This window comes from Monopterus albus, unplaced genomic scaffold (genome assembly GCF_001952655.1).
Source record: "Monopterus albus unplaced genomic scaffold, M_albus_1.0 scaffold103.1, whole genome shotgun sequence".
NCBI classification, from domain to species: Eukaryota; Metazoa; Chordata; class Actinopteri; order Synbranchiformes; family Synbranchidae; genus Monopterus; species Monopterus albus.
The window spans coordinates 2,408,509-2,423,834 of record NW_018127983.1 but is presented as its reverse complement, the minus strand read 5'-3'; the positions used below and the strand labels follow the sequence as shown (position 1 = coordinate 2,423,834).

Here is a 15,326-nt window from a genome sequence, read left to right as displayed (position 1 = left end):
AGGCTACTTAAACCTGAATGATTAGGGCCACCTGACAATTATAATTCCAATAGTGATTGTCCCTTTAGCACTCTTTTACTCTCCACCAACTCCTGAGGAAAATGCTTGGCTTTTCAGCTGCTAAATTCTCCTCTGTGTTCACTGACTGGTTGTTAGTTTTGTCTGTTTGTAGTTTGGTGATGGTTATAGCATATAATGGGTTCATGGAGCTTTTGAAAACTGAAAATGTCGCTCCATTAAGAGACCAGTGAGTACTGATGTATTGTAGTATTGATGGTAGCTGCTTTAAAGCAAAGCACAAGGTTGGCCCTCAGCCTCAAGCCCAATGGTTCCTACATCTTCAGTTCTGGCTGACTGGTGGGGAGTCCCAGCTATTTCTCACCTGTGGAGTCATGAACACCTTGAGGGCTGATCAGGTCACATGTGGCTCATTGCCCCACCCTGTCCTCATGTGTGCCATTAAGGTCAAATATGTCAAAGTGGTTGATAAGTGGTGATATTCCTGTCTTTTCTTCAAGATGTCACTGCCTTCTGTTTTTGGAGGTGAGGTTAAAAGGTGCTGTTTTTGCAGGATAGGGCCACTGATAACCTTTGTCATGAACCATTTACTTTGCTTTTGCCAAGTTGTGGTTCCTGGTGGCTGACTCAATGGCTGTGATGAGGTCTATCCCTGCACCCCCAAGGACAGCGGTGCACACATTTTGGCCAGAGAAGACCAATGCTTTGACAGAGAAGTGAAAACCATTTATAGGTCAAACTGGAATGACCATCATTAAGCACCTTGACTCATGAGGCTCTAACAATGACCCATGCTGGCCAGGTAACACAGCGGCACACATGTGCCATCAACAACCCTCACGTTGTAAATGACTCCACAGAGGTTAAATGCCTGGGACTCGCATCAACCAGTCTTCAGTCATCTTCAGGAAGTTCAGTCATGTGCAGCTGCCTTCAAATAGCACTTTTAGAAGCTTCAGAAATGTGTAAAATCTGTGTTAAATTGTGGAATTAATATAACCTAAACCAGGACATCCAAATTATTGCGTAAATTGTTATTAAAATAAATCAACCATATGTAATATTAAGTTGCATTTGTCATTCAAAACCATGAGGGGGTGCACAGCAAAACACATTTATGGGTATTCCTAGCTCTTGGAACAATATAGAAATATAAACACAATAAAAGAAGAATAAAAACCAAGCTAGCAAACCACAATGCATGATGAGCTTATAAATGATGCATGTATGTAATGTGAAGCTACACAATAAGTGGGCCCTAAGATGTGTGTTGGCAGCCATTATCAGTTTAAGTGGCTGTGAGTCCTCTTGTGCTGATGAGTTGGACCCTGTTCATCAGATGCTGGAGATAATTACTTACATAGTTTTATTCTAAGCAGAGGAGATGATTTATCCTTCACCAAACACAGGGTTGCTATAGCAACCTCCATGACAAATCTGCGGACCATGTGGACAATCTGAAACTCCAGTCTACTGCGTGTGTGAGACTTTCTGTTGATTTGTTTAGTTTGTTTCATAATCCTCTGATAGTGCACTCATTTCACCTGTACTGTTTGGGTTAGGGTTAGGGTTAGGGTTATATGAGAATGACATGATTTTAACAGTGGGTGATTGGCACCTCAGCTCTTCTGTTGACCATCAGAACAGAAAACAGCACATAAATAAATGAGGCTTTTAGACCATTAGGCCCTTTATACAAATGTTTTGATGTAACCTAGTGGAAAAGTGTAATAAAATATTAAAATAAATGATGGCTGAATTCCATGTATGTAGCTGTTTCAGTGTTAGGTCCTAGCATGCCACTGTCAGTGTTATTAGTGAAAACTATATATGTTTTTTCTATGACAGGTTTAAATGCTGTTTGTATACAAAAACAATACCTGAATAAAAAATTGACCCAGGATGCATCCTAGTACTATACCCAGTGGGTTTGGGTCGTTTGTGCCAGTGTTAGACACAGCAAGCTCATGTTTTACCTTAAAACAGTTACAGATTTATTCCTAGATGTACAAAATGATGTGCAAAGGATATATTACATGATATATTATTAACAATATGAAAACTAACAAAGATCAACAGGACATTATGACAGTTCACAACCATACCTATTTTAGGTTTAGTTAAAGCTATAGTATGTAATGTTTTCCCCAAATACAGTATATTATTGTAGAAATGTGCTCCAAAACTTGTCTTAACGTAGAGAAGTGTTGTCGAACCTCCCTGTGACCCAGACTCATTGAACAGCGCTGGTAACAGTGCAAATATTAGGTTTTGAGTGGGATTGACATCTTTAACCAGTCAGAGATTTTCAATAATTTGCTTGATCGGTAAATTTTGTTGCATTCTCAATTTTTGGAATTTCATAAAGGCAACTATCTGAAGAGCTGGGCAGAGCGTGGCGGAGTGTAGCAGGTTGTAGTAAAGCACAGTGGAGCAAGGAGAGGTAGTGGTGGGCAGACCAGAGTGGACTGAGTCAGAGTTTCATGATATATAGTTTTACCTTAAGTTATATAATGTAACTTTAATTACGCAACAGTCATTTAAAAATAATAATAATAACAAAAATAACACTAACACTGGATCGGAATAATCGTCTCAGTTGGTTTCCAGCAATGGGCACAGGATAAACTTAACTTGTTCCATTGGTGCTAAAGTTAAGTTTGTTTAAATGATTACAGCGTGTACCCATACTCTAAATATTTACAACAGTAGTGGCTGGTAACCGAATATTCTGCACATGGTAATGCAATTATAGTATATACTGTTTATTGATAAATAAAATATGCATCTGAATTGTATAGATGAAAATTGGGAATAACTACCGTGAATCCATATATACACACAGTTGTGTACAGACCATTGGCTGTATATAAAAGTATACTGTACAGACATGTAAAGGGGAATGTAAGAAATTAGTAAATAGGAGAATAGTGTGTCCATATGCTGCAGATAGCAGTGTCTTCTAAAAGGTTGTATGAATGTCATTTAAAGTAAATGTCACAAAAATTCTCTAACCTTGACAAAAAACATGAATGAAATTCACTAGATAGATTGTCATTTCACTTAAAAATACAATATTTTATAGTCCCTAGCTCACACAACCTACCTTTTGACCAGATTTATACTGACGACTTTCATGAATGGATACTAGAAAAAATAAATAGTCATTCCACAAACTATCTTCCCTATTTATCTCAAGTTCAAATGATAATAGACTTAGCTAAGCAAAGACCTCTGTGAGACAATGTATTGTTACATCTCTGCCCTCTACAGGATTGATCTAGCGATACCCAGCAATGTGTCCTGGGGGGTGTTTACAAAACATTTCCATTCCATAAACGATGGCATTAAATTAAAGGACTCCAGAAAATAATTATAACCTTACACTGAGTGAAAGTTTGTCATAAGCCCTTTGGGAGATTTTTGGTAACTGGCCTATGTATTGGTGGTGATTACAAATGCTGTTTAAGGCCTTTTGCATGCATTACAAAATATGATTGTCCTGCTGTGTATGGAATTTTGGATGTTTATTTACCATGTCATTTGGAAACCATAGAACTTTAAAACCATATGGTCCACATATGTTTATCTTGATCACATATGAATTTAATGCATTATCATTTACTCTAAGTGGAGGTTAAATATTTGTGTGTTTTTGCGAACTGTACATAGTCAGTGCAAAGTTTGTTTCTGTTAAAGATGGAGAATACAAGGTGAAACTAATTATTGCCTTCATTCCTAACATGTCTTGTTTGGATAATTGAAGGGAACCCTGCCATACTATATGGATGTAAATAAAGCTAAAGTGTGACAGTATGTGGGATCGCCATTATTGTTTCTGTAAATCATTAATTCATTACAGTGACTTGAGAGTATATTGAGCCATTTACCTGTTAGTGACTGTTCATTATTATTCATACCAAGAGTAACATAAGTATTGTTACTTCACCAGTTACCAGTGACTAATAGCGGGGATGGTCCTTTATTTGTGTGTAAGCAGTATGCTGCATTTTGTTTGTGATTGCATATACCTATTATGTATTTGCTTATTCTCCTTAACTGTGAATGACAAGGCTGACCAAAGATGGAAGTCATCTGAACCCGTAGCAGCCAGACAGGGTATGGTGAATCACTATTTCTGGGAAAAGGTGAGCTGAGACAAACTCTTCAAAATGATAAGTGACCCTTGTATGAGACTCTGTAGTCAGGAGAAGCCTTGTAAGGTACCCAGAAGGGGAAACAAAACTCCAGGTGTTTTTCTTCTAATGGCTAAAGTGATACTCTGACCATTCTTAAGTAACAAAGCTTTCAGAGCCCCTCAGGTTTGTACATGAACAATATACGGGCGTAGTCGAAGGAGGAGATGATGAATGTTTAAAAGTGTATGCCAGGAAAATATCTGCATGCATTCCAAATCCAGACCTTTCATACTGTATGTTAGATTTGTAGGCAGGAAGAATAAAAAAATATTGTGTCACAAAGATAGTCTCCCCATTTGTGTCTTTGGTTTTAACTCTAACTAGTGGATGTTTTAGAAAGGTTATATAAGACTGAAGAAAACCCACAACAGGAGATTAGCAAAGCTATGGAGGAATGAAGCTATGGGGATCCAATGAAATAAACAATTTATGGTCATACAAAAGAGTGCTAATGAATGCTAAATCATATCAGAGGCTGATGAAAACAGGGGCACATGAGATATTCAATTTTTTTTTCATAAAAGCGATACTCCAATGGTAAAATATTACATAACATTACAGTATCAGTAATATTGAGTTACGCCTGATACATCACTATAGAAACACTCTTAATCTTGTAGCTCATTGAAAAGGAGGTAATTTTAACCATTTTATATCTGTCAGTAACTTCAATCTATAATACTGAATTGTATAAGATGGTGTATGAAAGGTCTATGTAAAATGTGAGTCAGCAAAGTAAGAATTGGGCCAATTAAATGTCTAATAAATGTAGGGGAATAATCTAATTCTTTTTGTCTGAAATGTGGAGGATTAGAAGTATAAAGTAAAAAAAAAGAACTACTCAAGTATATTAGTTACTTTATACTATTCTTTACATGAAAAGTCATTAAAATGAAACTAAAATGTGCAATGCTGGTGCAGACAGCCTCCACCCTCCGCTGCAGCAGGTAGCAGTATATCCTACCGTCGCACGCGAAGCGGACTCGGCAGAGAAGAAGAGAGGCTAACGGCTCGGTGGTTAGCTGCTGCTCACTTCAGTTTTTTCAGTGCTATGATTGACAGTCAGCAGAGGTTTACACGGGCATGTCAGCACATTCGCTCGGTTGTTATCCTAACAGAAAGCTCTGCAGCATGGCGAGTCAAGAAGGAGCACTTAGCTGTCGCCATTCACACACAAGACTAAGAACACCGTGTGTCGGAATACTGAGGATGTTATTTATTGCTTTTATCCACACGGCGCGGGCGAACAAACAAGGTTGGTAACTTAGCTGGCTACGTCCGCATTAGCTAGCGCTAATGTTAACTTCCGTACATATTTCTACGAAGTGCGGGTTGAGATTACCTCTACGGACCAACTTTATCACAGCTAACCCGCTGTCTCTCTTACGTTTATACCTCTCCTACACTGCTCAATTGTTGTTTTCGATTTTTGTTATAAATGCAGTGTTATTTAAAATTGTGGCGTGCTGTCATTTGAATTGCTTCAAAGCATAACTTACTTCATAATGCTACCATTAGTTAGCTATATGTGGCCTTTAACATTACAGTAATTGTTAGCTTCGTTTGTAGCTTGTTGTCATGTTGTCATCCCTTCCATATAAGGCTAGGTTAGGCCAACACTACCTAGCGCACACACACTCACACACACACACACACACACACAAAATTACTAAACAACGCAGAGACGAAAAGAGCAGCTTGTTAGCATGAGTGCTAGTTTTGAAGTTAGCTTACATCGCCTACATCAGCTAACTAACGTTACTGTATGATCTTAAGCCACCGGAATGCAGAGGTGTCAAAATTGTCAGCATTGTCCCTGTCACAGGCAGGCTTTCTAACATTAACTACTTCCTCATACTCGATTCAGCGAAGGAAATGTTTCAGTCAGATGACTTGTCTTTTGTGAACGTGGCCGAGCGTTTTGACTGTGACCCTGGGTTGGTTCCAGCTTGGCACTGGTCAGTCCACCAGCCGAATGACAGCCGCATGTGACTGATCCAGCGGACTGAAGTGACCAGCTGTCAGGTCACAGTGATAAGTTTTACCAGTCGTGTGTAGACAGCAGCCGTCCAAGTCCAAAATGAGCTCTGCCAATTTTGAAGCGTATCTGGTACCTATAACTTGTTTACATTGGTTCCAGACACTGGCAACACAGCCCAAGCCCGAAGCTCTCCAGTAATAAAGGAGTATTGCATGGGTTATTTGACAAATGCTGTGAAGTCACTTTCCTGCTTCTGTCAGGTGGCCCAAACTTTGGTCAGAGTTAACTAGGTAGCTGATACTTGTGCTTTGCTATTCAAACTATCTGAACAGATTTATACAAGCCTTTGCTAGGAGAACTGATGTGTGATTTAATAGAGAGAAATGAATAAACTTCCTTTTGATTTGGCAATTGCTGACAGACCCCCACAGTGACACTTGGCCAACAGCTGTAACCAATAGACTCTTAGATACATTATTTTGTTATGCACATTTTGTAATATTTATTCTGAGTTGTGGTTATACACAATTTTACACATTGGGATTTCACTCCAATGCAACTCTCACTATGGCTAACCCTATTTTATCTTGTATATTTCACTGTGGTACAGTAGATATGTTATCTAGTACCACCATACACGCAAACAGAGGTCAGTTAAACTTGGACAAAATTCACAAAAATCTGACCAAATGTGTGCTCCTGGAAGGACAGATATGTATGTTGGGTGTGATACAGCCTATGTGTGTAATGGCACTAGCGAAATCTAAAAAGGAAGTGAAACTGTGAATTGATCACCTGAATCTGCCAAGGCTTTTAAACCCAAAGCACTGTTTACACACAGCAATTAAATCTCTGTTTAATTTGTCAATACATGTCCAAAATAATAATAGGTTTTAGGGCTAAAAGTGTGCTGGGAATATGATCTGCAAAGGCTGATCTTGCAGCAAAAGCAGTAGGATTTCGATGGTGTCAGGTGCCTTGCTTCTTAGTAAAGTAAAAGCGTAATAAATGCTGAGTAGTGAGTTGAATTTGAGGCTCTCCAAGTTTGTAGATATATATTTGGAGAGAGCCATATCACAGTCTAAGGAAGAAACATCCGGCCCTGAAACTGCTCTTGATAATAGTGTGAGTAAATAAGAATTGACTGTCCTTTTAATACAGCTCAGACGACGTCACTTCCTTAAGCCCCAGTTGCGGCATTATTTAGAAGACGACAACAAACAAAATTAAGTCTGACACAGAGAATCAGAGTGTCTTCCGTGTCTGGATTCCAGACTCTGGAATGGATGTATTGTTGAGTCTATAAGGTAACAATAATATAATAAGATAACCTTGTTTGAAATGGGTTTGGCTAAAAGAAAATTTTGGTTTTGTCTATACTACTAGGTACTTATAATTTATTGACTGGGTTAAATAGAATTGCATTACTAAAAAGAGACTAAAATACAGTTTTCATGGACTAAAACTAGACTAAATGTCATCAGTTTTCGTCGACTAAAACTAGATGAAAATAGCCATGGATAATTCTGACTAAAATAAGATTAAAATGCTCAGACTTTGTTGGCTGAAACCTGACTAGACTAAAAAGAGTATGAACGTGACTAAAACTAATAAAAACTAAAATGACAGCTTCACACAAAGACTAGACTAAAACTAAAACAGGCTGCCAAAAGCAACTATACTGAGCTGCAGCACATTCACTCTTTTCTAGGAAATGAGTTAAGTCAAGTTATACACGCAGGAAGGCCTGGTGAACTGACACCCTGTGACATCTGCAAACAGACTTGTGTGTCACATGTTCACAGTGGTAGATGTGTGTTCTTAGTACAACATGGGTTAGATAGTGGTTGTGCAGAATGCAAACACAGATCTCATGCCTGATCTTGCCTCTTGTCTGCTCTGAAGGTGCAGAGTTTAAAGTTCAACTTGTGTCTTGACCAGTAAAGTTACTTTGAGGAAGATACAATGACTCAGAATGAGCAACGTCTCTGTTGAAGATTTGGGAGGAGGAATTACAAGCAGTGATATTTTCAGATATGTGCAAATCTACTGTAGTTTTTCAACACACTTGTCAAATTATACTACAGCTGGTTTCTCCTGCGGGGCCAGAATCCTGAAGCCATGTCATCTGAACTCAGTCTGCCTTTTTCAGCATTGAAAGCTGCTTTGCCATGCAAATCAGTTTAAATGCAGTATATGAACTTAACTGTTTAGTGTCAAGCAAACCCAAATGCCATTGTATTTAGTATCTTTTTATTTATTTTATTAACCCTTTAGATTTCATGAGCTTTTTCTGTAAAATGTTCAAAACTGGAATTGGAAACAGGAGGTTCTCCTTTTCGATTGTAAAGGTGGTGGAGATAACACACAGTCTGCCTGTTGTTGTTTTTACAGCATTCATTCAGTCAGACACAATTCTAGAAGTTCTACATTTTGGCGAGGGAAGCCTTTTACAGGTAAGTCATATGTATTTTTTTCTTTTTTTTGTATACCAATACTTCTCATCATGGTTTAAAATATTTACACCATTACAAAGCAAGAATATGCTGAAATAATGTTACTGACCTGTTTAATCATTGCAATTTGAGCCACCAGTCACATTTGAATGACTCATTTCTAAATGTCTATTTTCTCTTGGTAGGCTGAGTCTGACATTGATTTTAGTTTATATCATCAACAAAGGTATGTTTCTATTTATTCTCTTATAAATATCCTCCACTCTTTTTTATATCAAGAGGTCAAATGAAATAGAAGTTTATGCATTTAATAAGGGTGTTGTCTGGTACTCCTGTAATGCACATGGATTGCACTCTGTTGTCAAGATAAGTTAAATACAAAGTGGAAAGTGAAAGTATAGCCTGAGGAGTTCTGGAAGTAAGTTGACAGGGCAAATCAGCAACAGGAGCGGCACACATCACACCCACTTGCCAGCTTTAACACATCTTACATTCACAAACAATAGCAAAACAGCAAAGTTGATGCTGAAACAAACTGATGAAAACATTGTCACTCATTGTGGTCATGTGAACAAGCAAATACAGAAGAATTGTTTTGACAAGGCTAATAAACCTGGGCAGGAACTTTATTACACCTGGTTGGCTACAAAGTATCACTTAACAGCAGCATCCAAAAGTAAAAGGCATTGACATCAAAATCACAAGCTGCCAGAGCCCACAGTACAAGGCGAGGCAACAGCCTGAAGCCAAACTGACTGAGAAGTTTGGTTAAAAACATCAAATCCTTTAGAGAAACACAGAACAGTGTTTCTGAGATCACATCCATATTCACCCCCCCCCAAAAAAAATCATATTCTGTTAGTGACTTCATTAACAGGAACTGCTCGAGCTGGAGTGGGCTATTTGGCTCTTTGTTCCTCCTCCAGTGCTTGATCTCTGTTTCTGAGGAGGGAAACCTGCAGAAATCATTTTTTAGCATTGTGTTTTTGCATCCTGGCCTTCTCATAATACAGCTACTCTGTCCTTATGTTTCATATGCGTTTTGTCTGGTTGCAGCCTACAGCAAGTCTTTACTATTTGAACAGTATGTTATCTTGCACATGCATAGCATGACCACTCCCTCAAGTTAGAGGGAGGGTACTTCTCTGTTTGAGTCTGTTCTTTCAGGCTTTTAAAATGCTGAATTTCTCCCCCTTTCCTCATTGTTTATGTGTGCAGTGTTAAGAAATGTCTTTGTTGTTTATTATTATCTGTGCTCTATTATCTACTGTGCTCTGCTTTTGTGAGGATCATTGTCAGCATGCAATTCACTTCCACAAGCATGAAAATGCTTTTCACAGTCGCTTCTTTATGCACTTGTCTTCTTAAGGTGAGCCTGGCACTGGGTATATTCAGATCTTGAGGCCAAGAGGCACAGCCCTTCTCCTCATGATCTGCCCAGCTACTCCAGTTACACACTGACATTCAACACATGAGTTCTGAAGCTGTGTGTGAATGGCCGTACAGAATTCACAGCGAGGATCCATGTGAATCCTCAATTTCAGAAGACTTTTGTCAGTAGTTGTTATACTAAGGGGAGAAGTGCGGTCAGGCCGTAGATGACAGCTCATCCTTGAGGAACCCTGAGTGGTCAGGGACTCTGTGTGGATTACTGTGTGCCCTCAGGGGATAGACATTCATCCCATCTCTAGTGAACGTGCTCATTGTATGCAGGCTTGATAGTAAATAGGTGAAATCAATCTCTGGTAAATTGTCAGACTCTGAGGTAATGTTAGAGTAATTACATGTGAGTAATGTATTAGGGAATGGTTTACCACCAGGCACCTTTGCATCAATACTGGTGCACAAAATATAAAACATTTTTTTTCTATATTTTGTCTTGCATATAATACCTTTTCCACAAATAGTTCTATGTATTCTCAGTAAAAAAAAAGAAAAAGTGCAAGTGACATTGATTGGTGTGTTTCTCTTCCTGTATCACTGAACTTCACTTTGCCTGAGATTTACATAAAGGCTGTCATTGTACAGTACTACCTCTGCTATAGAAGAGTTGCTTCTCTTTAGGGATGGCCTTGTCTATTGTTAAAATATGCCTGTTGTTGAACAGGTTTGGTGAGCTATGCCTGGGACCCAAAAACAGGCGGGTGCAACTGATGCTCAAAAGTCGTTGCTTACTGTGAGAGAAGCACCACTTTCTCCGACACTCTCTGAAGTGTGGTTCTTCTTCTCTGCCCAGTTGATTTTTCTTTTTTTGTGCGTGTGTGTCAAGTCCGTGGATTTTCATGTAGATTTTAATTTGGAAATGGTGTGTGGCAGATGGGTGTAGTCCCTGGCCAACCTCGTGCATTGTAAAAAAGGCTTGAACATGGACAGTGGTGTTCTTGTATATTTAGCCTCTCGTTTGTTTGAAATGCACACAAATATGGGTGCTATTTTTCCTAGCTTGCTGTTGCTGCTGTCACATCTTCCTGTCTCTCGCAGCACATCCCCGCACCGTGGGAACTGCCGACCTATACGATTTGAACCTCCAATGTTGGACTTTCACGAACAGTGAGTGTATACTCGTTTATTAATTTGTTTTCATATGATCTGTGTGTTGCATTTCTCATTTCCTGAGACACTTACTATTAGTGTTAGCTTTTTTCTTTTCTCAAGATGAAAAGTCATTAAATATATAAAGCCACTTGTGACATATTATTAAACAATATTTCTCACATCCAGTGGGTAAATTTATAGTCTGTTAATCTGTGATGACTGCCCTGAGCCTGTCAACAATAAATGGGCTGCTGAAGAAACATCTGTAGAATACACTTAACAAAACCATGTGTTCTTTAACTCCAGCGGCAGCACCTAGTTTCATCTAAGCCCAACCAATTAGATCACATTACACTTTTACAGTAGGCGCACACCCACATAGTATGACCCTGCTTAAAGTGTACAGTAGTCTACAGCCTATTCCCAGGGTGCAGAGTGCAAATGATTCAGTAGCTCTCAGAGAGGCTTCGACCTGGGTAAGGAACACAGATGTCTCGGCGTATCCTCCCCTGTCTGTCTATAACAACAAACCATCCACTTATCAGCTGTGAATGTTTTGAGGGCCTGAAAATGAATCCCTGAGAAATTTTCACCCAGTCTCTAATGCATTTGAAAAGATAGCAGGTTTTGAATGAGCACTTTCTATTTATCAGCCCTTATAAAGAAGCTCAACTTCAGATGCACTGAAAAATATGTTATGATGATGATGTGCTGTTTGAACCAAACACCTATTTTTATCTACTTTGTTTAAAAGACCATACAAGTGATTTTTCAGGTTTAGTCAATCCAGTTAGAAGTAGTCCATCACAGTGAATATTTGGATGCCTTTACTCTTTAGCCAAAGTTAATTAGTTGTTGCATGAATATGCATTTATGAGCAGGGAGAATCGTATGCTTCCCCGACTTTCATGTCTGGACAAGCTGATTTTCATACCACATTGAAATGAAAGAAACCACAGGCTGCCTGGAAGGTAGGAAATGAAATAGTTTATGGTACTCCTTGCATATTGACTGGCATCAATGCAAAGTACAGTATGTGCAGTTAATGGGCAATAACATGCAAAACCGTTGGTATGGGCATATACAGTGAGTTTGACCTTTTCAAGATGGTAACCCAGAGAAAAGTCTATTATTAATCACCCTGGACGGTACCTCTGCCATTTTACTTTGAGAGAGTGTAAAAGAACTTGTATCAAACTCTAAACCCGTTGAACCTTTTACTGTCTTTAAAAAGCCTTTGTTGTTTTTATAGTTAAAATGCATCATTGTTCACATTATTTTTCTAAGTTGTTGTTAATATTTTTATTTATTTTTTTAACCTTTATTTTACCAGGAAGTCCTGTTGAGATCAAGATCTCTTTTTCAAGGGAGACCTGATGATGCATATGTGATACATTCATTGGGGTTATACAGTTAGCTTCTAATTTATTGAAATACATTTTTGTTTACTTGTTCTTACAAAGGATTCTTTTCTTCCTTTACAGGCCTGTTGGGATGCCAAAAATGGAGAAAGTTTATTTACATAATCCTAGCTCAGAAGAAATTAGTTTGATATCAATATCAGCAACAACAGCACATTTTCATGCATCCTTTTTCCAGAATAGGGTAAGTGCCTAATCACTTGGTAAATTTATTTTGTTAGCAACCCATTGGTCACAACAAGCCTGATTTTTGTCTAATATGAACTTTAGGAATGCAGATACATAATGCAGCTTTAGAACACAATATAGAACTTTAGGTTTAGAAATTCCAAAGTCCTTTTATTAGAGAGACAACTAGAACTGCCACTTTGCAGTTATATACTTATGCCAGCCAGTCAAGTTCCACTTTACATGCATCTCTGTCTAGACTCAAATTCCCTCACGGTGTTCATGAGATGTGGTGTTCATAAATGAGTGTGGTAATATACAAAGAAACACAGTGCATCTTTCTGTCTCTCAGGTGTTTTTCTTTTTTGTGTCCTTAAATCCTGAGTAGTCTGAGACTCTACAAGCCCCATCAAACAAGAAAGCAGTATTTAGATACTAACAAGAATGTGGACCATAGTCTCCAACTGTTTAGCGACCTACCATAGCTTTAGAAAGTAACAGGACCCCTTTTCCTTTTGGACAGGTTGTTGTGTTGTTGATTTTAATAGTAAAGAGAAAAAATTACCAGTATACACTCATTGACTTATAATGACAAACTGAAAACATGTCATATAGAGTTTTGCAAATTTATAAAAATAAATCAAAAACTTAAATATTTACAAAAATATTTCATGTTTAATTCAGTACTTTGTAGAAGCTTCCTTGGCAGAAGATAGTTATGCATGGTATTAGTCAGGTGATGAGCAGTGCCTGGTGTTCTTCAGACATTGTGCTTGGAGTTCAGTTTTTGTCTCATCAGACCAGAAACTTTATCCTGCTTTTTACTTGTGATTTCAGTCATTTAAATGCTGTTTGACGGGAGCAAATGGGAGCAACTCAGACACTTCCTTGGACTTGGTTTTTGACCTGACATACAGTGTGATCTGTGGGACCTTATGTGTATATTTAGGTGTGTGCCTTTCCAAACTATGTCCAGTGATAGGTGCCACAGGTGCACCTGAACATACTGTGATGTGTTATAGCAAGGGGTCTGAAAACTTCTGTAAATGTGAGATTTCAGGTTTTGATTTTTAGGATGTTTACAAAAGACATTTCTTTTTGTCATTATGGGTTAGTAATTGTGGACTGATGAGCAAAATCTTCAATTTTACTCTTTAAATATACAACACAATATAATGTGCAAAAAGTGAAGGGGTCTGAGTACTGGTTGAAGCCATTGTAGGGTAATTGCAATGTATAACAAACAAGCCTGCAGTAAATAAGAGGCCAAGAAAACATTAATACTATTAAGTTGTGAAGCATATTGTGTGTACACAGATTAAACATAGCACACACTGTTATTTAATAAAAAAAACAAACAAACACATTGTTCTTTAAATACACCGGGTGCAGTGTCCCAAGAGGATGCATCCAAATTAACACTATTAGGAAGCAAAAGCGTTCTGTGACTATAGGGCTCTAGGATGTTGAATGTTAATTTTATTAGATTTGTTATTTGTGACACTTTTCCCATATCTATTTTCTCATGTTGCCAGATTACCAAATAAATAATCTTGTGTGCTGCATGTGAAGACTCCCTGTACAGGAAAGACTTGTTCTGTGACTTTAGCCATAGTTGCAACACATCATGTTTAACTGAGGCTAGGAGGCCTCATGCACGAACAGTTTTTTGTCCATAAATTGTCTTAATTTTCTCTAGTATCCTTGCTTGTATAGTATTAATTTGATCTTTGCATAATCAGTGCCCCCAAAATTTTTATGTAAGGCTACCTGTTCTGCTTTGTTTGTGGGAAAGTTTCATTCACAAAAATGTCATGCAAGAATGAAATACTTTCACAGTGCAGAGCTTCAGGTCCCTTGTCAGAAATCAGCAAACAGAAACACAGCAGAGCAGGGCTGTGCTGTGACAGCACCAAGAGGCTACATGAAGTTAGATGCTCAAAAATATTTCTGAAGTCAAGTGGTTCATGACTACTATGTGATGTGGTCAAGCGACTAGTTGTTGTTGCACGGTTGGGTCCAATTAAGCATGACACTGGACAGATCTGCAAAACACCTTGAGGCAGTGCGAGGAGTGATAGATATTTCCTACTTTCATTCCTACTTAATGGTGCATTAACTGCAATTTTACAAATTTTCTGATCAATCATGTGAAAATGTGACAGGATGTTGTTTCTCAGCCATACTACCCACCTCTATGGCACTCTGCTGCTTACAGTCCTTCTCTTATTATCCCTGCTTCTCTATCCTGTGTTGTCAAAGTACGGTCTGCTACCTAGCAAAGGTTATAAGAAGCGTTTTTCAAACCATAAGTAGTCATTTCAAACAGCCAGTGATGGAACAGCTCTCACCATTAAATAAATACAGCCTCTACAAACAATGTTAGCCATGCATATAAACTATAGTAAACTGCTGAAGGGTTAACCTGGCCACTTGACCTTGTGCCATTGCTGTAGGGCTGGCACTCTTTAGTCAGCTAATGCTAGCTTTGAACTGGAGGCTGCCTTTTGTACAATTTGTACAACCAGGCATCTGTAGTTCACATTGT

At 38.4% G+C, this 15,326-nt stretch overlaps 1 protein-coding gene across 1 annotated transcript in view; it reads left to right on the top strand.

The window, feature by feature from the left end:
* Positions 1-5,196: 5,196 nt before the first annotated feature.
* The window catches only part of tmem131 (transmembrane protein 131), a 35,914-nt gene continuing 25,784 nt past the window's right edge, over positions 5,197-15,326 (top strand). Inside the window, exons 1-5 of the mRNA XM_020609982.1 lie at positions 5,197-5,472; positions 8,593-8,654; positions 8,840-8,880; positions 11,136-11,204; positions 12,674-12,794. Coding sequence (XP_020465638.1) covers positions 5,301-5,472; positions 8,593-8,654; positions 8,840-8,880; positions 11,136-11,204; positions 12,674-12,794 — 465 coding nt within the window. The 5' untranslated portion in view covers positions 5,197-5,300. The remainder of the gene's footprint in view (positions 5,473-8,592; positions 8,655-8,839; positions 8,881-11,135; positions 11,205-12,673; positions 12,795-15,326) is intronic.